Source organism: Temnothorax curvispinosus, unplaced genomic scaffold, assembly GCF_003070985.1.
Source record: "Temnothorax curvispinosus isolate PA1 unplaced genomic scaffold, ASM307098v1 QBEX01010932.1, whole genome shotgun sequence".
Classification (NCBI taxonomy): Eukaryota; Metazoa; Arthropoda; class Insecta; order Hymenoptera; family Formicidae; genus Temnothorax; species Temnothorax curvispinosus.
This window is the reverse complement of record NW_020220712.1, coordinates 58,522-83,964: the sequence shown is the minus strand read 5'-3', so window position 1 is coordinate 83,964 and position 25,443 is coordinate 58,522. Positions and strand designations below refer to the sequence as shown.

At 36.6% G+C, this 25,443-nt stretch overlaps 2 protein-coding genes across 4 annotated transcripts in view; one reads left to right on the top strand and one right to left on the bottom strand.

Moving 5' to 3' along the window:
* Positions 1-25,443, bottom strand: part of LOC112460944 (RING-box protein 2) — a 45,337-nt gene that overhangs the window by 11,554 nt on the left and 8,340 nt on the right. The window lies entirely within an intron of this gene.
* The window catches only part of LOC112460943 (facilitated trehalose transporter Tret1-like), a 31,931-nt gene that overhangs the window by 1,244 nt on the left and 5,244 nt on the right, over positions 1-25,443 (top strand). The window contains exons 1-3 of one of the 3 annotated variants that reach the window (XM_025025906.1): positions 6,231-6,324; positions 19,106-19,549; positions 24,390-24,515. In XM_025025906.1, the coding sequence (XP_024881674.1) occupies positions 6,253-6,324; positions 19,106-19,549; positions 24,390-24,515 (642 nt within the window). In that variant the 5' untranslated portion in view covers positions 6,231-6,252. Of the gene's footprint in view, positions 1-6,230; positions 6,325-19,105; positions 19,550-22,637; positions 23,290-24,389; positions 24,516-25,443 lie in introns of those variants that run through there. The other 2 variants (XM_025025907.1, XM_025025908.1) reach the window with 2 other exon arrangements.

The window sequence follows — 25,443 nt, the reverse complement described above, 5'->3', positions numbered from 1 at the left end:
AAAATGGGGTGGGTGTCATTTGAAGACCTTTGACTGGCGCTCTTACACTTGAGAGCTCTCATGTTTGTTAATATAAAACATCACTAGAAAGAATACACATCATTGTCTGCAGTGACGCATCGGCATATTTGATTCAAACAGCAATAAGATAATATTTTAAATAATGGAACAAATGCAATACATATAAATATATGAAATGCTATGTGAATAGCACAACAAGAAAATTATATTTTTGATAAACGAGAATCAATTATTCTGTACGAAAATTTCAATTACTTTATTTAATTTTAATATTCGAATTATTAAGCATAAAGACTCAGTTCAAACGTATTAGCCATATTTCTATTATTTGTGTTATTCCACATAGCGGTTACACACACACACACACGCACACGCACACACACCTACACACACACAAGTTCATTTATTATTATTTAATATTCGATGTTATATCTCGGCAAAGGCAGATGATAATCCAAATTGCAAATTCCTTAATATGTCTTTTTCTATAAGTAATTATAATCAATAGAAATAATTTCATCAACAGAAATAACTATTTGTTTATTTAATAATATACAAATTGCGGAACTGCGAGTATCTAGCAGCTAATTTGTATATAGACAGCACATATAAGTGAATCGGCCAATCACTTTCTTTTCTCAAGTACAACCGATCTGAGTTCACATGGACCATAAACCTGTCTTAAATGCTGCACAGAAGTGGATAATGATTATTACATTCTCGACAGACAAGAGATAACGTGCAATATTGATGATAAAAGTAGATTAATCGATTATTTCCATGCTGATAAATCGCGATCGTCATCCGCGATTGTAAAGCGGAAGGAAAATCGTTGAAATTGCGATCAATGAAATACGAAAGATTAATTACGGTGCATCCAGAAACGTTGAATCGAAATAAGAGCTTCATAAGTATATCTGTGCATTTTTTAATCATTTTAAGTTTCCTTAAAACCGAGGCAACGACTTAGTAATATATAATATTATATTAATTGACATAAATAATTAAAGACTAAACTAAAAAAAGTCAAGTTATTATAAAATTTTCTCGAAAATTTTAGAACCTAAGTCTTAATATTAAAGTGATCGATCACTATACTTATTTTTTGCTTGAATAAGAAGTTAAAGATTATGCGCACTTATGGCATTTTGCAATTAATCACTCATTTATAGTTCAAAAGCCCAACTAAATAGCAAAATTATATTTTTTATTTCACTAGAAAGTATAGAATTTGTATTTTATAAAAATTATACTTTATTAACATCATCAGATAACAAAAACATTGAAACATCAAGAACTTTTTTATTTAAAAACTTATTACTTTTTAATAAAAAAATATAATAAAGAAAATTGTTATAAATAATATACATATTCTTCGATTTTGTATAGCATAATAAAAATTGCAATTATTGCAATTATAATTTATACAGGAGCAATTATATATTGATATATTCTCCTTTACCAATAATTATTAATTCGCGGTTGCAAAAGTTCTTATCGCTAGTCATCAGGAAAATTTTGGCACACCAAAATTTCGTAAGAAAAAGAGGATATCCGAAGTATCGATTAGCGCGATAATTGATCGTGCAAAGTCCAATGTTCGATGAAGACAAGCATAAGATAAGTGATTGATGTGTGGTATTAAAAAAAAGCATTAATCCTCTAAGTCTAATAAATAAGAATAAATATGAATATATGAAAGATATATATATATATATATATATATATATATATATATATATAAAACATATATGAAGAAAATATGTACATACATAAAATAAAAGAGATACGATATTTGTGTATTATATTCAATAGGTATATTACTTTCACAGATATTCATTATATACATTCATTATATAAATGTTTACTGCAACAAAAGGAAAACTGTTTATCAGCCAAAATGTTTATCAGCAAGGCTCGGAAATTATCTTTTTTATTACCTGTTCTCTCATTTAGGTATTTGCTAATGGCTAAGCGCCGAGGATAATAGAGCTCTGATCGGATTGCCGAGAATCAAGTGACATAGCAAGCTGAAGGCCTGTGCGGCCGCAGTAGCTCAATGTCTATTTATTATTCTGAGCATTCGCTAACAGGTATTTAGGTAGGAAAGCTGCTTATTATAAGAAATAACAACTTTCGAGCGTTTCTTATTAGTATCTTTTGACAAACCAAATTATCATTAATGAATCTAAACAGAAGAGTGTAAATATTAGCACGCATGATAGATATATAGAGTGATAAGAGACACAGGAAGTTCATATGTATCCAACAAGCAGTGAACAGAAGAAATGCCGAACGAACATTAAAGGAACATTATTAAAGGAATCTGTATCCCGCCGAATGGTGCGTACGCGAGCGTGTAAAGGGATCTGCGGCCAGAGAGGCAGAAGGAAGAGGTACGGTACGAGACTTCCACGACAGGGATGTGAAGCGTACGTGCCAACAGGCGTGTACGGAGACAGGACTGGCTACTGGCATATATGGTAGAACGAGGTCGGACGTCTCGAACCTTCCATGAACGATCGAGACTGCGCCGTTTGAACCTACCTCGACAAATGTAATCGCGATGCGATACATGTCGCTCAGTTCATGTCTCATTGATTCACCATACGTTATAACGATCCAATGCTTTAATTCAAGAACTTGCGTATAATTAGCTTATTACACATGTAAACTATTTATATCCTCTTAGATCTATTTTAGGCTGACGCACATTACGATTAATTACGTGCCTTATAAAAAAAAATCCAACTTTTTCTGCAATTATTATTTGATAGAAAATGAGATACGTCATTTTTTAGTTGCCAATACCCAAGCATTATTTTCTTGTCCTCTGTGAAGTCTTCATATATTCAAAAATTGTTTCAGACTATGAGTACATTCCGATGCGCATATAATGCATCATTTATCCCTGTTTAATATTCGGTGAACAACAAGGATAAATGATGCATTATGCGTGAAACGGAATGCACCTTGCTTACTATAGTAATTGTTCTTCTATTGAAGATTAGATACACAAATAAGGAGACCAAATAAAGATACCCGGAATATATTTATTTCGAATTTATTTTAAAGTCAAACGTTTCAAACGCTGTGAAATGCATATTGTGCACAGGAATAGCGTCGTGAATGGCGCGGCTTTCAAAGAGATCAGTATCTAGTAATGTAAGTAATGTATAATACATTAGGTAGAAATGGGATAAATGTGAGAGATCAGCGCAACTTGTCGCGTGAAAATGTATAACGACACGCATACCGATGATACGTTGCAGAAAGATCTTATTGATAGTTGGAAAACAAGTATATTATTATATCATGTTACAAATGCCATTATAATACATCATTATGAAATTGTTTAATATACATAACACTTTTATCATAACACAAGACATATCTCTCATATTTCTTGAATAATAAAGCTATATACAACGATAATAATTTTTGAAAAGCAAATTGTTTTATCTTTACGTTTCTTTCCTATTTTGCTAAGTTCCGCGAAACTTCGACAAGAAAATGTCCTGTGTTGAAAAAAATGTTGCTTTTGGTAATATTTTAAATAGTTAATTGAATGTCGAGCATAGTTTCGTAAAGCAACTTTCTTGATCTTTATTACATTAATATTCGAAGTTAGATCGAAATATCTTCTTAATCTTTAATCTTTAAATTTCTTTCTACATCACGCACGAAAATGTTTTACAGTACTTCGAAACTACGAGAAATGTGAGAATGTAACGTTCTGTAACAAACGTAATTTATTTCATCTTTGAAACATATTTCACGAGGCGATTAATACAAACACAGATGTTTTTTCACAAGGTGCTATAGAATATTCATTAAAAAAAATCTGTCCCATTTATGCTTATTGGAGCCAAACGTATCAATAGCGATAAATCAGGGACTCGGAATATAGACAATTTATTAGCGGATGTTTCATAATATTAACGAAACTATATATTTTCAGTTTCGCGATAATAATTAAAATATCAAAACAATTATGCATAATCTTTATATACCTATGATTGCCGTTATATATTCCTTAAATTAGATTAATATTCCATTTTTAAACATTTTTTATATTTTATAATTAATTACGAAAACAAACTACGTTACAACTCGAAATGTTGATAAGAAAAAAAAAAAACTCAGTTCGAAACCCTTTTCGCATTTTTACGAAAACATGTAAAATCGAATAAGGGTTAAATCATTATGATATGTAACAGATATCTGTTTAGGACCAATGTATAGAGGGACTGGTGAGATCGTCAAGTTTATTGAATAGATTCCAAGGAAGCCAATAATAGGTTTATTAAAGATAAAAATGTGTAAAGAAAAAAAAAGAAAATAAAGCCATCTAAAATAAAAATTACGAACTATAGTGAGAATTGTTTTTAAAGTCATTATAGAAACGTAACAGACGTTTTGATCATCGAGCACACCGCGCGGTTAAAACAAAAGAGAGAAAACAGAAAGGAACTTTCGGGCGCCGCGCTGATTTAATATCTAGCCGGTTAGTCGTTAGATGATCAAATCTGATGCAACTCGGCGCGCGGCGCCTAACCGCTCAGGAGGAGCATCGTATTTCTCGTATTGTGCTCGAGGCAAGTACGAATACCGAGGTCTCGGGCCTCGCCAAGGAGGTCTGATAAATTCGCGCGCAGCGTGACGTAGCCTCCCGTCGCGTCGCGTCGCACCGCGCCTAGCCGCGTGAAAACGCATTCCCCTCCTACGGACGCGCCGAAGAGGCGTGGTTTATACCGCAGCGGTGTGTATAAAGAGACAAACCTCCCCGAACCGATTAGCAAAGTTCCCCAAAACACACGTAACACCAGACTTTTCCATGCCAACCGAGTCGTAGCGTTAGCGATCGGACGATCGAGGGAATCGAATACGAGGCGCGAAAACGACAACAAAGCGGCACTTTCTGGAGATATCGAGACATCGGATAGAAAAAGGCGATAAGAAAAACAAAACAGAGAAGATAAATCGGGATCCTTGAACCTGATCTTGAGCGACACATCACCAGGGATATCCCCGCTGTCTAAACGCGGCGGCGAGAGACGCGCGCTCATCACAAGGCAGCGGTGAACGACGGTGTAAAAAGGACAATTGTGATCGTGAGAGAGGGAGAGAAGGAAATTCGATTTCTTGCGAAAAGGAATTTCCTCACGTGGCAGGGACTCCTTTTCCCAGTATAGCTTCTCCAAGAAATTTGACGGGAGCAACAGGAGCTAGGCCGATAACAGTACACTATATCGCGACACCGGAGCCGGCGTAGTGGTGCGGTAGAGAGGTGGTGAATCAACGAGAGACGGGTGCTACGGGTAGCGGCCCGCAAAACGGTCTCATTTAGGCTCCAATCGTTCTCTGCGTCACGTCGTCGTTACTCGAGGGTGCGTAACACAGCGCGCAACCGGCGCAACGTTCCCGACCGACGCACCAGCGCAACGCTCGCACGTACGCACGTACGCACGCACGCACGCATCCACCCATCCGTCAACCAGACGGAACCACCCACCTGACCTCGAACGACCACCCACACACGCAAACGGAGGGCTGACCGTATAGACGTGACACGGTATCGAATCGCAATCGATCGAAGGCGCGCGGGGAGAAAACGCGTTTCGGTCGCACAGCTGCTGTCGACGAACGACGACGACGTTCTGTCACTTGGCGCCGGAGGCCCCGGAGAGTCCTGCTCGCGGTGATCACAACAGAGCCACGTGTGATCAGCTGCGACGTACGCGCGCGCAAACGAAGAATACGCACACACGCACGTAATACACCTGCGTGCGTAATCACCCACGCACGCGTCCGCCGGCCGATCGAGCCGCACTGCCGCGCGCACTGCACGCGCCGGTCGCGCATCGACGAGAGAGGAGTCGCGCGACCTAGCTGACGGCCACCGGCGTCTCATCGGCGCCGGCCGCGAGGGGCAGTCCAGTCGGAGCAACCAGGAATAATTTTACTTGGCGAGATAAGCGACTGATAAACCCACACGACTACGACCAACTGAGGCTCTCGCCAATATCAAGCCAAATTGCAGCAGCAGCGGCGACAACAACGACAACGACGACGAGGACGACGACGACACTCAGCAGCTGGCCGTACGAGATACACGAGCCGCGCGAGTCGCCGGCACTCGCCCGCGAGAGAGTGTGAAAAGCCGCACAGCCGCGCTCGGCAATCTCTCCCCTTCCCCCCTACCGACGACAGTACCTACGCGACGACAGGATGCCCGGCTTCCAAAGGAGGCAGATGATGCAGCCATGGCCCCTATGCTTGCCGCCCTTCGCGAAAACGAAGGTAAGACCCCGCGCGCGCGGTAAACCCACCGGGTGACGGAGGCCGCGCGCTCCTGCGGCACGCGGCACCCGGTCCGTTTCATCTAGGTTTCTCTCCGCGGCCAAGCCGCGTCCGGTTTCCACGGCAGGAACCGGGGGCAGGCCGCCAGTTTCCGCGGCCCGCGCCCGCCGTCCTTCTCTCCGGCGCACTCGACGGTCACCCTCGTTCGCCTCATGCACTCGCTCGATCGCTCACTCGTTCGCTCTCTCTCTTTCTCTCTCCCGTTCGCTATCTCCTTCCGCGCCTACCTCTTCCCCACCCTTAAGCCAGTGGAAATTTCCATTGCACCGGTGGCAGGCGTCTGCCGCCTGTACGACAGCTTTTTTTCTCGGCTTTCCGGCCTCGACTCTCTTTTCCCGACCTGTCTTTTCCTTCTTTCCCTCTGTATCACCCTCTCTCTCTCTATCTCTTTCTCTTGCCCCCCTTTCTCTTCTCAGGTCGTGTCATTGTCTGATGACTTCAATTAGGTTTTCGTACTGTCTTTGCATCGCCTAAATCGCGGATGACGAACCGTTGGGCCGCAACAGTGACATTTTTTCTCGGCTCAAGGAATGTAGGAATAATTTATAAAAAAAGGGTGAAAAATTGATTGCGATGAGTTTCACGCGTTAGTCAATCGTACTATTCGGAACTGGATACCGCGAATCTCTTCGTCGTACTTCTATACGACAGTAATTTTATGCGCCTTCTTCGCTTTCCGCCAAGAGAAAGGTCTAAAATTCTGCCGTCTCATATCTCGATCGCGGTATCGAACATTTACCGCGATTAATTTATCCCATTTATTCCAACAATTCTCGCACATTCTCGAGCCTGCTGATCTCTCTTGTCTCTTGCGTCGTTCTTATCGTCTCGTGTCTGCAATTCCCGACTGCGGCTTCGAAGGATCTATATTTAACGCGCGGAAATCGCATGTTAGCTCGGAAAGTCACGGCCTATAACGATCCCCCTCTCGATCGCGAAATCGCGTTACGTTACATTACGTGCTTTCGCATTGAAAGAAACGGCGAGATTTTAGGTATCGTTCGATACGATCTCAAAACAGCACGGGCTCGTCTGCAAAAAATGCACATTATCTATTGCCGTTCCGTCTCGTTGCAAAACGCCGGAGAAATGCGCGGACAGGTGTAGAGATTGGAAGTATGGGATCTAGTTTCATCGTATCCGATTTTTTGAAGCTACAATTGTTGAAGGAGCGCGCAACTTGCTTCGCTCGAGCGAATTCATCCTCGTGGCGCTTCGTGGAGATCTTTGGCTCACCGAGACTATACCGGTTTCGGTCCCCGGAGGGAAAGGCCTCGCACGAGACAGCCGAAGTCACGCTCGCGCGAAACCTCGCCGTTGGTTTCGGCCGAGACCCAGCCATTCCGAGTTCCCGAGTTCCGGTTATTTCGTGGCCCGCGACGATTTTCACTGGTCGCCGGATAACCGGCGTTCGTATGCAGCTCTGTAAGCCCCGGTGAAAATATCGATCGCTGTGCGCGCGCATCCGGCGCATAAGGTCGCGGACGTAACCATAATGAATTGTTCAGCCAAGAGAAACTAGCGTGAGCCGCGCCGTATTTCGGCCGAGACGCGAGGAGACGCGACGAATTTATTATGCGTGAACGACCGTGCAAACAAAAGCGAGTCGATTCATAAAATTAAAATAAATTAATCGTTACGCGTGCGGCTGGCTGGCGCGCGCTATCGATACTGCGTCGTTCGGAACGATGAAATCTAGAGAAGATCGCCGCGCACGCCGACCGATTATCGCTGTGAACTTTTTCAGGATATTTGTACAGGGTGTGGTGTGCTGGCGCACTGCGCGGGGAGTTACGTAACGGAGTTACGGACGAGGAATTTTCCGAAAGCAATCGGGTCGACGTGCGAGTACTTGATTTTATCGAAGATAAGAAAAAAGTGCGAAAGCGCCGCTTCTGCTCGCTTTTCTTCTAGAAGTAGGACGAAATCACAATAAATGTGTTTTTTTTTTTATTAGCGATCTATTTTTTCGGAAATCGAGTATTTCATGTCGTTATCTCCACATGTCAACCACATTTAAATTCGGACATCCTGTACGGGTGGTTTAAAAATAGATGCGATAAAATCTTTTGCGTCAACGTGAGTCGTCGCATTTCACCAAGAAAGATAAACGCGGGCCTTGCTAAATTAAATTGCGATTTATTTTCGAGGAATGTTCTAATGAAATAGTTAAGTTAGATCGAATCTAATCAAATCTATTGATCGAACTGATCAATGGGCTTTACGTAAATAAAATTATCTATTGGCCAATTAGATAAATAAATTTAATCTTATTTGATGAGTGTGATTGCGTGTATTGAAATTGATATACATTCGATTATACGTTTGATTTTTGATTAAATAATCCCTTTTTGCATTTCAATCGATCTATTGCCAAATAATTTCTTAATTAATTTTTTGGTTAAAGGAAAAATTATTAATAAGTCAAGTAATTAGAAACTTAAATAAAAATTTGTTATTAATATAGTGACAATAGTATAATAATATAATAATTGTAATTGCTTTTGAAGAAATTCATCGATAGTATGTAAAATCAAAGTAATTGTTTTATATATATGCATAAATGTACATTATATGTATGTGTGTATGTATATATATGTGATTTACTTTTTTAATTGTATGTATGATTTACCTTTACATTTCTTTCATAATTAAAATGGTAAAGTTCGAAACATTGTTTTTTTATTTCGTGCTGTAAATAATAATTGCCCAGATCTGTTCTTGTTGTAGCGGCACCAACATTGATATTCCGCAGAACAATCATCATTCATCAGAAAGATCTCGAACTCTCTGTTGGGATTGAATAATCTATCGTTGTTGTTCATAGATCACCTGGATGGCTCAGTGCTTATCTACCTCAGGATCAGGATATCGAACGAAAAATATCGATACCTGACTTATCGGAAGAACGTATTCATAGTGCGCTTGTGTCGGAAAAGAAGTATCGATAAAATAAACGTAAGAAAACAAGAACAAATCAAGAAATATTTTCAAAAGCCACATTCTTGAAGTTTTCCATTTCTTACGTAATGCTTTTGACATTTGTATCTATCTAACGATAATAAGTAAAAATGTAATACATTTTGTGTAATTAAATTTCTTACGTTTTATTTAACTGACAACGAATGGAATACAATAATATTCCTGAATTAGCATCAAGAAATTTTATTTATTTATTCACAATTTTTATGAACGTAAAAATGAGTTAAAAAATTAGAAAATATTAAATATTGTGTTACTCACTATGTTCATATCTTATGAATTTCAATTAATTGAATTTAAAAATCAATGTAACAGTATTCGATAGCAATGTATTGAAAGTATTGTTTTCCTAAATAGAAAATATATTGTCTAATAAAAGTATCGATACTCTTTCCGAGTCTCTTTCATTTCTTTCATCTCATACACATTTGTAATGTTGATAGAAAGCATCAATAAAACCATTTGATGAAAATCCGACTTTTATCATTAACTCTCGAAACTGCTCGGATCCCGCTCCCGCGTTTTCACGTTGCGCGATGTGCGAATCGACAGACAGAGCCAGGTATAGAGCGTTATCGTCTTTCAAACATGTTGTATCTAATTCCCGCATATATTATGCTATCGACCGATACTCCGGCTCTCAAGGTAGTCAAGAATTAAGATAGCGTTAAAGCACAGGCAAATTTAAATTCACGATTGCTTCGCGATCTACCGTAACTACGCGTCAATACGTCTGAAATATCAAGGACGACCGGAAAACCTGCAGATATTCCGTCGTAAATAATAAAATGTATATAGATAGATATATGGTGTCGCATACAGATATATTCGTCCATTTGAAAAACAGAAAAAAGAATTATTCGAGTCGAGTGTCATCGAAAGTCCGATGCACTCTTTACAGGCCAATTCAGGATCGAGTGAATGCAGGAAGTATGATGTTCATACATTATTTTGGAGAATAAACCTATTGAGATGTCTTCGAGATTTTAATTATCTAAAACTATCCTTTGCTCAAAATGGAAACGAATGATAAACGATCGACGAATTCTTTTCATTGGAGATTTCAGGTAGCAGATCACAATTTGTCGTAATTATATTTATTTTACATTCAGCCGTAGATATTTAAATAATTACACCTGAAATTGGTGTAATCCTTTTCCTTTCACAAATCAACTTTATTTCGAATTAACGTGCATTCTTTTTCATTTGAATAATTGAAATTAAATATGGGTAAAAAAGAAATGCGATAATTATTTAATATGCTAGATTTGCTGCATAATAAATCTTCATGAATTCGTTGCTGCTAGGTACTGAAAGCATCGCGCAACAAGACTCGATACGTAATTAGACATTCGACTTAATTAGGCATTGCTTCAAAACAACAATCGATAGCCAGTCGATAAAATTCGATGGATGTATTACCGACTTGGCGTTACAACAAGCATGTTCGATATCGTGTCTACTTTTTCCTGTCGATTTATCAGTACGAATCGAGCGTGTTAAACGTTGTACTCGAATGTAAGGCGGGTTGCTGCTCCGCGCACAAAAGGGGCTAATGCTGATATATCAATGCTATATAGTAAGGGAATAACACGAATAATGAAATACTGCTCGATAAAATCGGAACGTAAATTAGTACTTCCAGGACAAGATCGCCATTCGATACATACGCATAAATTAAAATTATAACTTACATGAGGACACATTGGGGTATTGAAAAATTAACATAACTTATTGCGACACTGTAATTTTCTGCAATGATAGAAATAGCAATAATATCACTGAGAAACAATGATAATGAGGATCCATTTAACAATCAGAAAGATTTAGATGCCGATCTTGAAATTTCCAAACGAACAATTCATTGCCTTTTCTTCTCTGAATGTTCCGGAGTATTCGGGAGGTAAGCAAACTTCGTTTATCTGCGAGGCTAAATATACAAATGTATCAGAAAAGTCTGTAATAACACGGCAGTCACAAGCTAATTATATTTGAAAATCAAATGGAAGAAAGAGAGAGAGAGAGAGAGAGAGAGAAAAACAATCCCTGGAACGATACCTCATATTGTCAAATCCATCGACCTGCATTCTAATGCACTTTAATTTCGCGATGTAGAGAATATTGCACGTAAAAAAAGCGTCTTACGCCTGCAGATGTTTTGGCATTTAAGACACGCGACATGATCGTTTTCATTATACAGAATTTTCCACGCGACATTTTCTTTCACGTCTTCTACTCCCCGATGTTTGAAAATACACTCGTTTAGGTTGCCTTACACGCGGGACACTCTCGGCACAGATGAATCGCACTACGATTTCACGTGCGCCACAACTCTACGTGCACTTCTATGTATTCGCAAACAGGAAATAATAATAGGATTTGCACGTCTCCCGACAACATGCCATAAATCACGAGCGACTACCGAGATACCGCGATGCACTATCGTCACTATCATGCTACTAATTCTTCTCACTCCGCCATTCCCGCCTTGTGTGAAATAATATATTTCGATCAAGACGACGTGAGAAATGCAGTCGACTTATCTTCACGTTAATTGTCTCACGGACGCAGCGCTAAAATGCATCAGCAACAACCCACGCAAGTGTCCACGCCGCCGGTACGTCCACTATTGCTCTAAAATATCCAAAAACACCCTTTTCAAACCCATAGAGAGTGACGAGCTCACTGCGAAAGGGCAAGGAAAGCCACTCGTAGTCACACGCGTCGCGCGAACGAGGAGATTTCTAATTTATATGACAGAAATAAACTGCGGATTCCGATGTTTACTGTGAGCGACTGTCAGTACTGAAAATCTATAGCATACGTGACGTAAAATATAGAAAAATATAGAAAAATATAGAGTTTCAGTACTGACAGTGAATATCGGAATGCAGCTAAAGATAGACAATCGATACTATTTGATAGAATAAGTATCTTAAGACTTGTTTAACATCCAAATCAATTAGTTAAATGCTGTTTCAGTCCAGTATTAATGTCAATTAAAATGCATTTCGATATAAATGCAGATGATGACGAAGGAATTCACGACAAACGAAAATAAAAGATCTCGTCCGCGCGGCGCGTTGAATGTCTCTGATTCTTATTGCTCGCTGCATTCGTTTTCCTTCTATGTACTTTCTTCAACGAACTATTTTAAGAGAACATTGCCGGATCGAAACATCTTTTATTTGCCAGTGTTACTTAACTATAAGTCGCGCCAACGAGAGAAGCATAAAAACGATGAAGATGAATTACGAGCTTCGCGCGAAATCGAGAATCGATACTGCCACAATAAGAAAATTTAAATATATATGTTTTGATTAACTTGATGTATTTTTGCAAATTGTTTCATACAAAAGTTTCAATTTCAAAAAATTGTTCAATATTAATTTCTGATCAATCTTGGATTCTCGATCCAGAAATGATAAAATATAACCAATTAGTAAATTATTATCTAACTTTTAATGATTTTAAGATGAGAAAACGCGATAAAATAACTTTATAATTATTATTATATGTACTTCGAAAAGTATTGTTCTACCATACAGATATTGTTATCATAATTAACATGTTATTACCATAATTATATATTCTGATCAACTCTAATATTGTTGGATCCGATATGAAATAGTGTTGCAAAAGCGTCACACCGACATTGGTAGCGCAAAGAGAAATGCACATTCTTACACCGCGAACAAAATGACGAAGCATCCACTCGGACCAAAACGTACCACTTTGGCAGACGTTCATAAGATACAGAAATAGCATCGCTTATACGAAAGACTTCATGTTGGGAAGCACTAAAAATATTTCGCGTGGGCTGTGCGACTGATTTAGAAGAAATCAGCGATCTCATTCCGAGAGCTATCAGCCAAAGCCTTGCGTAACGTAATTGAAGACTCGCATTCAAGGTTACCCGGAAAATTTTTTGCCGTTATCGTCCAGAAATCGTTGACTTGAGGGAGAACATCCAAGACGAACATTCGAATAACGCAACCTTCAAAGGGCGTCTACAGAGAAAGTTTCAAAGATGGAATTGCCCTTTAAATTCTTTAATAACATTATTCTTACATTTGTGTTGTCCGAATGATTTTCCATCAACTGCATCAAATGGCACGTTAATATATATACAACATCGATAAGACAAATCCTTTTAATTTTAATTATTTTGATGGAGCCATTTTTTGTTATACTGCATTAATTTAATTTAAAACCTTTAATTGGCAATCACGTATGGAAGTTGAACGAAAACTGAGTGTGACAAATGCATGTTCACGTACAAGGCGTTTTAAAAGAAGCGAGAATTACGAGACACTCGTAAAGCATCTTACAGTAAAAAGAAAGAAAAAAAATTCATGGTCTATATGACTAATGCACTTCGGCGGATAATTAATTCTTTGCAAAATAGAAATCAATTAACCAAAGACGCCATAGACGAAGTTTGCAACATGTATTATCGAACACTCGGTATATAATCGATCAAATATAGCGAAATTGAGTTATGCATGTTGTTGCTGTTCACGATGTTTCAAATCCGAGTAGAATATAGCAAATATTGATTTCTGTAATCACTTGATGCTGAATTATATACGAACTGCGTACGAGGGCTATGACGTAACAACATATACTTCACTTTGCGAAACGTTCCCTCTAGTTTGTAAAGCTGATTAGCGTTTGATCGCGTGACGAAGATTACATGATATAGTTATGTAGTCGGAACGAAACATATTTTTTCTGATTGGTCGGCAGAAGAGGGGATTTGTTAAGAATCAAATGCGAGGGTACGCGCTATACAAAGTGCAAGTATTATCTAACTTTTTTGTCCGTAAAAATGTTGACATATCATCGTTTGACATAAATTTCTTTTATCTTATATCTTTTATTTTCCTATCCTTTGTGTGGTTTTCATTTTATTTTTAAAAAACTATTGAGGAGGACAACTGAGATAAGATAATCGATGTAAAATGATTACATTTAATTAACCTATACATTCAATATTATAAGTTCGCGTCTTATAATCTTCCCCTAAGTTTTTATTTCCCAAGAGTACGATAGCAAATCCAAATAAAATGACACTCTCCTCGAGTGATATGTAAATATCAACAAATCATAGCCTTTGTTTATTAACGTTTTTCCAGAAAAAAAACGGAGATTCTTTGGACTCGTCTTTAGAAAAAATAAAATCACGATAGCATTACACAAAGTCTTTCGTAAAATTTATTAAATCTGAAAATATAAATAAATAAAATTTATAGGCATTTATAAACATTTTGGCATATGCAAATGTTTAATTGATCAATATTTAATTAATAACGTTAAATAATTTCGTAATGATGCTTTGATTTTAATACAGACAAAGGAAAAATTCGTTTATTTAATTCTCTTTAAGCAAAACGCAAATTTATAAAAGACATAACATTTTTTAAGAAATATCAATTAGTTCAAAGGCCTGTATTACGTTTGGTGAAATCACAATTACGTGAAGAAATCTTAGTTAATATTTGACACGGAAGCGGTTCACGATGGAATTATCCCTTGGTCAACAGTCGTCAAAGTCGAGTGACCGTGCCGTAGTAAATTTAATCGATCGACCATATCGGAAATTGCGCGCGAATGCATGGGACATTGAAACATATCCCCGGAAAAGTCACATATCGCTCATTTGCTGCAACAATGATATAACTCAAAAATCGCCCTGTTTGATTTATTCATACAGGGAAAAAGGTTATTACATGTACTATTTACAGTTAAATCGACAATGCTTAATCTTCACGAACTCACCCGAGGGAACAGTTGTGCCGAGGGAACAGTGTGCTATTGTCGTTTAATAAATTATGTAGGTTGCAATACTGTCTTATCTCAGTCTTAGCATAGTTGTCATTTTGTCGTTGTAGTGAGAACACCGTAAAACTTGCAAAAAGAGTGACATGTCAATACGATATTTTAAAATTCTCACAGAAAGTTATAACAATTCAAAACTTTAAATCGTGTCTGCTGAAAAATCACAATTTTTATGTTATGTTATTGTTACAGCAAATGAGTGATATATATTATTATACTGTCCTTAGTAAACTACTTTCGTCTTTGAAAGACAGATCGAATGTTGTTAATCATGTATAAAGTCCAAGATCGTTTTTCCATTTCTTTTTGATTAACGAGATTCCTCGCAATTTTTCCGCAGCTAATAAATGTAACGATTAGATCTTAGTATAGGGAGATTTAATTTCATAGAATTTACTTCGGGATCAAGTCTTATTAATTTGAAATTTTGTCTCTCAAATATGGCCAGCAAATTCTTTCGTACGCGATTTTATAACTTATGTGGATAATTCTTCAATACGTTAGCATCTTATTTCACAGTATAAAATGCATCAAATTGTTTATTTTCTCTCGTTATGTTCTTCATTAGTAATTCATTATATTTATTCTTAAGCTTATTATTTAGAAATGTCTATGTTAACTGTGAATATAGTGGATATGGATATGTTTATTAGATAACAAAGTATGATTGTGTTTGATTGCCATCTAAGATTTATCGTAGAATTTAATAGATTTAATAACATTCGGTTATCTAATATTTTTCTTAGTAAACTAAATTGTTCATATAATTCATTATTGCTGTTATTATACTAATAACCTTCGAACCAAAAAATGAGAAATCCGAATAAGAGTATAGAAGTTTTAATATATTTATTTTCATGCTTTATAATAACAAAAGTCCTATAAAACATGAACAATCTAACAATCAATTGAATCAGAGAACCCTGATTCCGCGCCGAAGGTCAGGAACACTTCATTAAACTTGATATAGTGTTCTAACGTAATAACTGATTACGCAACCTAGATTCCAGATTTATGGTATAGTTTTGGAATTCTATTTAAGATAATTATCTTTTCTTAACGAAAAAAACATCATCATATGGATCACTGGAAGAGTAATGTTTTAATTTAAATCATCATATTTTAGATTAAAATTTTAACGCTAAAAACATCTCTCACTAAAAAAACAACAATTTGGGACTGCGATAGTTTTGTATCGGGGACTCCCATCATGTATTCGTCGCGAGATTGTATCGATTCTTTAAAAAATATTCTAAAGAATGTGGTGTCGCAAAATTATCGATCCTATACGTAATTACAGGCGACATGTGACCCGCACACAATTTTCCGCAAATCGATAAGAGAACGTAGAATTTCTTTGTGTACAAGCGCACACCAGAATCGAACTCCAAAGAATAAGTTGACATAAGTTTACGTCAAACGCCCGGTTTTCTTCCGAGACGTCATAGTTCATATCGTATATATGTGTGAACTTTACCTCGCATGTAAGAGGCACGTGATGACCGCGGGATAAACAGATGATTTTTCGACACAATAGTTATGATGCCAATGTAATGTGAAACATCATATCACACGTCCACACAAAGGACGATCCATGTTTTGTTGGATGGGCTAGCCTGTCGGACAACTTTTATATTTCGTACGACGCAATGTTCCACTTTAACGTTCAGCCTTCAAGAAGAACGCCGTAAAATTTAATAACGCCTTCTTTTCAATCAAGGGGCATAAATCAGGTGTCTACTTAACAATATCGCACCAATGCGATCTATTCTCAGTGTCACATCGCCGATATAGAACATCCTAAAGCGATATTTTGTTAGAAATTACATATTGAAATTCCGATGAAAGACAAGAAAGACCTGTGATTATAATCGACTTGTAAGTGAACGTACTCCTTTACTCTTAACACGAATACAATTATAAATGTAGAAATAGGAGATTGCAAAAAAAAAACATGGCAAAAAATTGATTTTTATATCATAATCAAGTATTTATATTTTTAAGATGCATATAGACCGTGCAGAGAATACCTGCAATGTAATTTTGCGTGTGATTTCTTTAAAAATATATTAAACTTATTTCATAAATGATTTTAATTGACGTAAGTATTTTCATGAATTAAGGATCCATCAAATACAGTATTATATTGCCATATCGGATGAAAAATCGATAATTAAATTTTATTGACAATTTACGAAAGTAATAAAAAATTCGATTTATATTTAATTGAGAAATCATGAAATCTGAAATTTAAAATGACTCTGCTCAAATAATATTATCATCCAGAATCGGAATTACTGTACCTGGAATCTCAAAAACCTTAACGCCTGTCTTCTTAGAATTGCTTAAATGCTAGATTCAAATTGCATTCATAAATATGACTTGGCTACTGTTGGATATTAAAAATTCATGTAGTTACTTCGCCATTGTTTACTTTTATCTGGATTGAACGTGATTTTCGTATAAACATATCATTGAAAAGAGACAAGAATATAAAAACGAAAGATAAATAAGGTTGAACATGTCAAAAATATTGAATTAATTCATTTATACTCATTTTCGGGGTCGACAGTTCTCGACAGGATCCCCGACTGTTTGTTACAGCAAAGTTCTAGTTATTCCGGAAATGTGGTAATTACGAGATTTTGGCTATAGAATCAAATTGGACAATCTTCTTATCACGTAACGCTTTGCGTCAACACGAAATAAAGAAACATTCGCGAAAGCTACGCACTCGTTGTTAGTAGTGGAGTTCATGGGTTATCAGTCAGGGGTAAAAATGTCATCTAATCTCCGACCGGGCAACATCATTGCTCGGTTCTCTGCCGCTGGCTTTTCATCATTGGTTCGTTCAATAATCACACTTTTTTCTTCTTTTCATTCTCGTTCTCGCTCGCTCTGTTTGCCTGTCCAGACGTTATTCGTCCTCTACTTTTTTTCTCCCCTTGTATGATTCAATTCCCTCTCTACTAGCGTATTTTCACCGCGATTCTTGATAAAGCGATTCTTCAAAACAGTATAAATAGTCCAGCTTTGATGTTTCATCCCTTTGAGTAAACTGCTAAGCGAATAAACGAACGGTCGTTCTTCGGCGATTGGTAACGCGATTTTGTTCGTTTTATTTGCTCTTCGCATCTTTCTGATAATTTTCAATTATCTTTTTATCATTATACATCCGGTGATCTCTTCTTAGTGTACGGTTCATCCGTGGATACGTTCTATCGTTCACGCGGATTTCACGTCTGTTAACATCTTCTCGTAAAAGTAATCCATGATTTTAAAAATTTTCAAAAGTGATTTCTGTGTTAAATAAGTAAATGTGTCGTGAAAAACGAAACTTCTCAGAAGCACGAAAAGAACTTTTTTTCATCGAGCTGAAACGGGCGATTATTCTAATCTTTTTTATTATTTTTAAAATTATGCACAATGTTCTGAATTTATGATTCTGAATTTATTAATGTAATCTGTTTACCACGCGTAGAACTTTATCGCGAAGAGGAGCAGTAGAGGTCTGGTAATGTCCAGTTCCTCTTTTGCGGTTATCTCCGGTTTCAACTTGTATATACACTTTTATCCATTCTTATAAAAGATTTCTAAAATATCTTATGTGTTAAGATTTAGAAAATAAATAGGAAAGTCTTGCATTTTGCGATCAATAACGACTCTGTTGCTAAAATTGTTTTTTCGCAATACAACAAAAACGGTGGTAAATTTTATATCCTGCCTAAAGTTCTATTGCTGCACTTTCGTTTGAGAAAAATTCTGTCCACGTATATTAATATTTTCTTTCGTTTGAACGATTACTTTGATATATAGTATCCATCCATCTCGTTGCGATTTTAAAAATGTAGAATTCATCCGATATATCGTTAAAACGATTCATAATTCTGCATTTCAGGAGCGCAGCGTTTTGGCAAAATACCCGAGGGTATCCCCGGTCATCGGCTCTTCGCCGACCAGTTCTGGATCCAACCTAGACTGTTCGTCGAACGCCACCCTCGTGACGAACACCAGTCCCTTCAACAGCCAGACCGCCCTCATCACCGAGAAGAAGTACTTCTCCGGCAACACTGGCAAAAAATCCAACCGTTACTATGCCGAAAACTTGAGGAACAATCATCAGAAGGCCCTAACCAAGTCGCGGATCTACGATCCGCTCAACAAAGACCAAGACGTCGATTACAAGCAGCTAGATCCACTACTACCGAGCGAGGAAAGTCTAAGTATCCTCATGGATCCCGAGGACGTGAAATTGCCGAAGGACCCGCAGGAACCCACCCGACTGCCGTCCTCGCAATTCCAGAAGGAACCTAAGCCGTCCTGGCTGCGGTTTGCCGCTCAGGTAAGTTTCCGTAAATTTTTTTCACGGATATATATATGGGATTTACCTTTAAATTTTTCGAGCAATTTAAAATCATTTATATTTAAAAATGTGCAAAAAGAGATATTTCCCTTTATTACTAAATTAATAAAAATAAAGTTAAGGAATAGCGGCTAAATCAGATGATATGGCACTACTTATTCTGAAAATGCTATAAGTTCCGTTTTGAAATATGAATTTTAATCGGCAAGGCAGAACATTATCAACATTGTCAATTGAACAACTTCATTGATAAAAAATTGTGAATTATTTCATTTTTAAAACGATTATTATTATCAATAGTCATCTCACAAGTAATATTTGCAAATATTTATAAAGAAACTTCGCACGTGTTTCTTGCGCATAATATCAACGTTGCCTATATGCAGACGAGAATATTTTTTACAAATACTTATTTCACAAGTCGTCTAGTGTGGTTAGAATGCGGTTAAGTTGCAGATAGAATACAATACATCAAATTATCGTGGATTACGTTTACTGACTGAGAATTTTTTTTCCTTCTTTATTGTTGAGAGTCGCGCTCTCGAGAATAAACTGCTAGATTTAAGGACGCGGCCTACAGTAGTATGACCACACGTGCGGTCCGTCAGAAGCCACATCGATGCGTTACCCTTCATTCACGCGAAATTTGTAATGTTATAGGATGGCATCTATAGAAATTATAGTATTCTTCGTATAAAAAGCATAATTTTAATAAATTAAAAATGATAAACTCACATCTCTATGAAATACTTCTCTGTATAAAAATTATTTCATCATCTATATATACTTTCTCTTTATATATCTGTTTTTGTTTATATTGAATTTTTATATTCGTAAACGTAAACAAAAGCATTTTTTCAAAAATGTTTGTATAAAGCCGAAATAATTCCCGTTGTAGTAAAACTAGTAAAATATTGATACGCGAATTAGAACGTCTTTGCATTAAACATTTTGCTCTATTGTAATATATGCGTACAAGTTAATCAATTCGCGCTGTCTGTTACGTGATCGAAATGATCGACAACAATTGTACGAGAACAAGAGAAGACGAACGGAGAGCAGACGCAACCCTGAAACATATATTGCAGCCTTGAATAACGCTATAACATTACACTTTCCTTGCGATAGTCATTGACATTCATGGACGATGGCATCATGGGCGTCATCAGAATTTCTCGGTTGTTATTTTCGTATTATGCGAAACACAAATTTTTTTCCATTTACGTGAACTATATACACGTTATTAAAAATAGATGAAACAAGCTTCATATGTAAAAAGAAAGACGCGAAATTAAACGTTGTAATAATGATTCTTTAGCTATAATCGGATCTCGAGGCATCTATTAAAGAGATAGTAATTTTTTTTAATAATTAGAGCTCTTGTTAAATTAATTACAATTATTCAGCTTCAGCTTATCGTCGGTAGTTTTCCGCGAAAATTAGACTTAATGTATACAAGTTTTGCAACTTTTTATGTCCTTAAATAATTTGTGCTCAAAATTTTATTTGTATTTTTGCATGTATTAGAATTTATTTATTTACATATTTATATTATATTTATGTATCTGTATAACTTATTCAATATTCACAAGCAAAAAACTATGTGAAAAAAGATTAAATTTAGCTTGATGAAACAGTATTCTATGCCATAAAGCATGAAGCAATGAACATTTATCAAGCAAGAAATCAACCTTCATTACACGAACAATCGTATTATAGATACAGATGTCAAAAGCAGATGTATGGCTATAACCATTATATATTTATCAAGCTCTTTTATTAATTTAATGACTTATGATCGATGCATATCAGCATTAATTAATAATCAAACCGAAATGACGTAACATATTTAAATCCATACGTCAAACGAGTTATGACAAGTTATATAAGAATAAAAATAATTTCTTATATATATAGACAAACGAAAATGATATTTAAGTAAAATCAGACAATGGAAAATTTCATTAAACATTCTATTCCTAGATTTCAATTTTTAGAGTTTGCGCGAACACGCGCTAAAATTTATGCATTGAACGAAATAATTGTTACATACAGCGCGTTATTAGTGCAAAAAGTTATAGCTGAAGAATTTAGATAAAAATCATGCGCTTAATGAAGAACTTCTTGCATATATCGATTATAGATTCAAGAAAGACGTTTCAACAATTAAATGAAATACTGACGCAATGTCTAATTACTTTTTCTTTACTAGCAAATTCACTGTGAGGTTGATAAGATAGTAAGAACCATAACAGAAATAACGGAAATAGAAAAACAACGAGTAACTCAGTTGATATGATATTGATTAATGAGTTGATAGCATGCCGATAGAATAAGTAGCGTTAAAATAACGCTCTTGTTATTGCATTAAACAATAAGTTGTTTGAATGAATAATAAAATACTTAACTCTTTATTGATACAGTATACATGCATGCTGCTTTATCAATACAGTAAACATAATGTATCAATAAAGAATATACGCATATATAAAATATAGAGAATATAGTACGTTATGTGCATAAAAGATTCTATTGATTTTCTAAATAGTTATTTTATACTGCTTTTCGTCAAATATTCTAAATCGTTAAATAATAGGACAATAAATATCTTGGTATTCTTGTAATCTACCGATATTTATGACTCGCAATACCAAATAACGTGCAAACGATGAACAATCGAATGAGCTATAGAAAGTTAATTTTTTAACGTTGGCGGCTAATTTTATACTGTTACAAAACAAGAGAACTGCTTTATGGTTTTCACGTTGAACATACGAGTTATACCCCCATCAAGTTTCAAAAGTGCTTCAGAAAATACAGTTACGTAAAGGCATAATACGTTCATCCCCCCCCCCCCGCTCGGAATTAGAATCATGAGTCGCTTCGAAAGTGCAAAACGAAGACGCCTTTTCAAATTGACTGTGATCATCCGACATGCTCCGGCTCCGGGGAGTAGTGATCTACGAGGTTCTCAACTACGTGACTTACGAGGGGAAGGGATGGCCGGCCCCCAGCATCGCTCTCTATATAAGTTCACCCGGCGCGTTCCACAAGTGTCAATAGCTTGTATTATACTGTGACATCGAAAACTTCCATTCGCGTCAGTGCGCGATCGATACTCAGTTCGTTGATCGTCGATTAAGTCAGATCAATATCGGAATCCGATCGGAAATATCGATCTCTATAACAGATAGTCCCCGCGCGCAAGAGTGAGTTTTCTCATCTTCCATCCCGATCTCGAGTCGGGATCCTCGAAGGGTCAAAGTTCGGTTATCCGATTTTTTCTTTCTGTAACGCGTTTATCGAGACTACTTTACAACTCTGATACGAGAACGCGGAGTTTCCAAGACTTTCGGAATCGACCTGCTATCGGATAGATTTCTGATCCGAATAAATCCGCTTATTGTCAGTTTATCCTATCGCGGGTGTTCGGAATAATCCAATTTTTCGCTCCGATTCCGGTTTCCATCGTGAAACGCGACGATGATCGTCGCGTTGTAATTGGAGAACATTGCTGGTTATCTCTCTCGAACAGCGATTCGTTAAACTGGTCCCGAAATCACCTTCGTCGAAAAATCGCGTTCATAATCGAGATTACGAGATAGTATCACAATAGATTCGATCTATCCGTGATCATGAAGATTCTTCTGCGAGCGGACACTTATGTAGACATCGAGCTGCCGGTAAATTCGCCGGTAGCAAAATGCACGATCACTCAGGTAAAAAGCTAATTTAGACCGAAATTTTTCGTTTGTCTTTATTTTTACTTCTCTGGATATTTTTTAAATTTCTTTGGAGGGCAAGAAGAGATATTTCGCACAAAATGTCCCGTAGATAACTGAATAGACAGTGAGAGAGAGATTTTTCGTGGAAAAATAAGTACAAAATACATAATAATATTCTACATAATTTTCAAGAATAATCTTGAATTCTCGGACTAAAATTGACAAATGTTAATATGTAATGTTAAAATTTGTTTACGTAACTTTACGGACCTATTGTGAGATTCATTATTAATAGCGTTTTAATTTAAAAAATTTTTTGAAACTAAATTATAACAATCTTGAATACATCGTCATGCTTCTAGAACTTGTAGCGATAATATTTTTACTCTGCAATTGTTATTTAAAAACTACAATGTTATAATAAAAACGCACGTTTCTTTTATATTGAAAATTACTTTTCTCGAGAACTGTGCTACTGTACAGTCAAACAAATCTAATTAATATTTTTTTTTTTCAAGAATTATAATTATTTATTTGCTGGTTGCACTGCAATTTTTACTAGTCATCCTTAAAATTCCATATACTACAAATAATCCTAAATAAAGATCCATACGTTAATATACATATAAAAATTGCGAAAATAACAGGATATTTTCCATGCGAATGTCGCAATCGTTTTCGACATAATTTCTATGACGCAAATCGTGACAATTGATCAAATATCAATTAAATTATTGCATTGATCTCTCTTTGGTTTCTCAATAGATTCTATATAAACATGTACAAATTGCATGTACAAAGAAAATATATACTTGATATATATAATCCATATATTAAAAAAGCGCACGTGAATCTTCACAATTTTGATTAGCGATTATGTGATTGTTTTTTCTTTACAAGAAAAGATTTATGACTATAATATTTATTCTGTCATCTGTTGACAATCTGCCTTACCGATTGAATTTATTCCGATTATATTTAGTAATTCCCCTGTAATTTAAAGAGATTTCTCATCTTATTAAGTACGCCTAAAGAGTCAAAGCTCACGTTCAGGCTTTCATACATTTTTCATGCTGTTTATAATTTATTTACAGATATTGGCTGCATTATCGGTATCGTTAGGCTCGATGCAGGTCGGCTATGCGTCTTCCTACACATCGCCAGCGCTGGTATCCATGCGCGATAACACCACGGCCGGATTCGAAGTCACCAAACAGATGGTAAGTCCAGCAATTGATATTTTTTAAATAATCCGAACCGTCCTTAACTCCTATCCGAACGTGTTGAGAATTTATCGTACAGAAAGACAAATCACGCATCTTATCGGGCACATACTTTGTATTTCATGTATCTAGAATTGTATGTAAAATTCGCCAAGTTTGCGAAAGCTACGTAAGAAAACGCAATCTCCGACAAACGTTTTCATAAAAGTGCTCAGAATAAAATCGCAATCTCTCCGAACGCTCGACCGTGAAGTGAATACGAAGGATCCGATTTTGTCGGAAGTGGACGATTGTGGGAATCGGACACGGCTCCTTGAACATCTACCGCCAATTATACTCATTATTCGTTTAGCGTAATACCTACATATTCGTATAACTCGTATTTTCTGCAAACTTGATATTTATTTGTATTCTGATCAGTAGCTATGTTCTCTATCTACGTGAACGTTTTATTTATTAAAAAAATAATTTTACCATCTTATATCTTATTGTTTGATGCTACTAGAGAATGCCAAACAAGTATTCGTGACATCATTTTCGTTTATGTCTAGATCGCAAACAGATATTACGATAGCGCGCGTTTCTACGCCCGTTTAAAGACATTAAATTAAATTAAATTAAATTCACGATGTCAAGGAAAAATCCGACGGAATTGTTTACGAGCGACACGTTGTGGATCAATGTGAAGTGGAAGTCGAAGCTAAGCGCCGATGACGAACGACGTAACGCGCGTCACTTGTAAATTATCGCGATGATACGCGTGCGTATAAAAAGGTACGACCTTCGTTATTCGAAGGGTCAATGGATAATTAAAAGGTTTAACCTCAAGTGCGTCATTGGTGCCTGGTCAGGGGCACGATGACCTGATTGCGATCGTATTGGCGAAGGAGCCGTCGTGCCTCAGTGGCCGCGAACGCGATTGGCC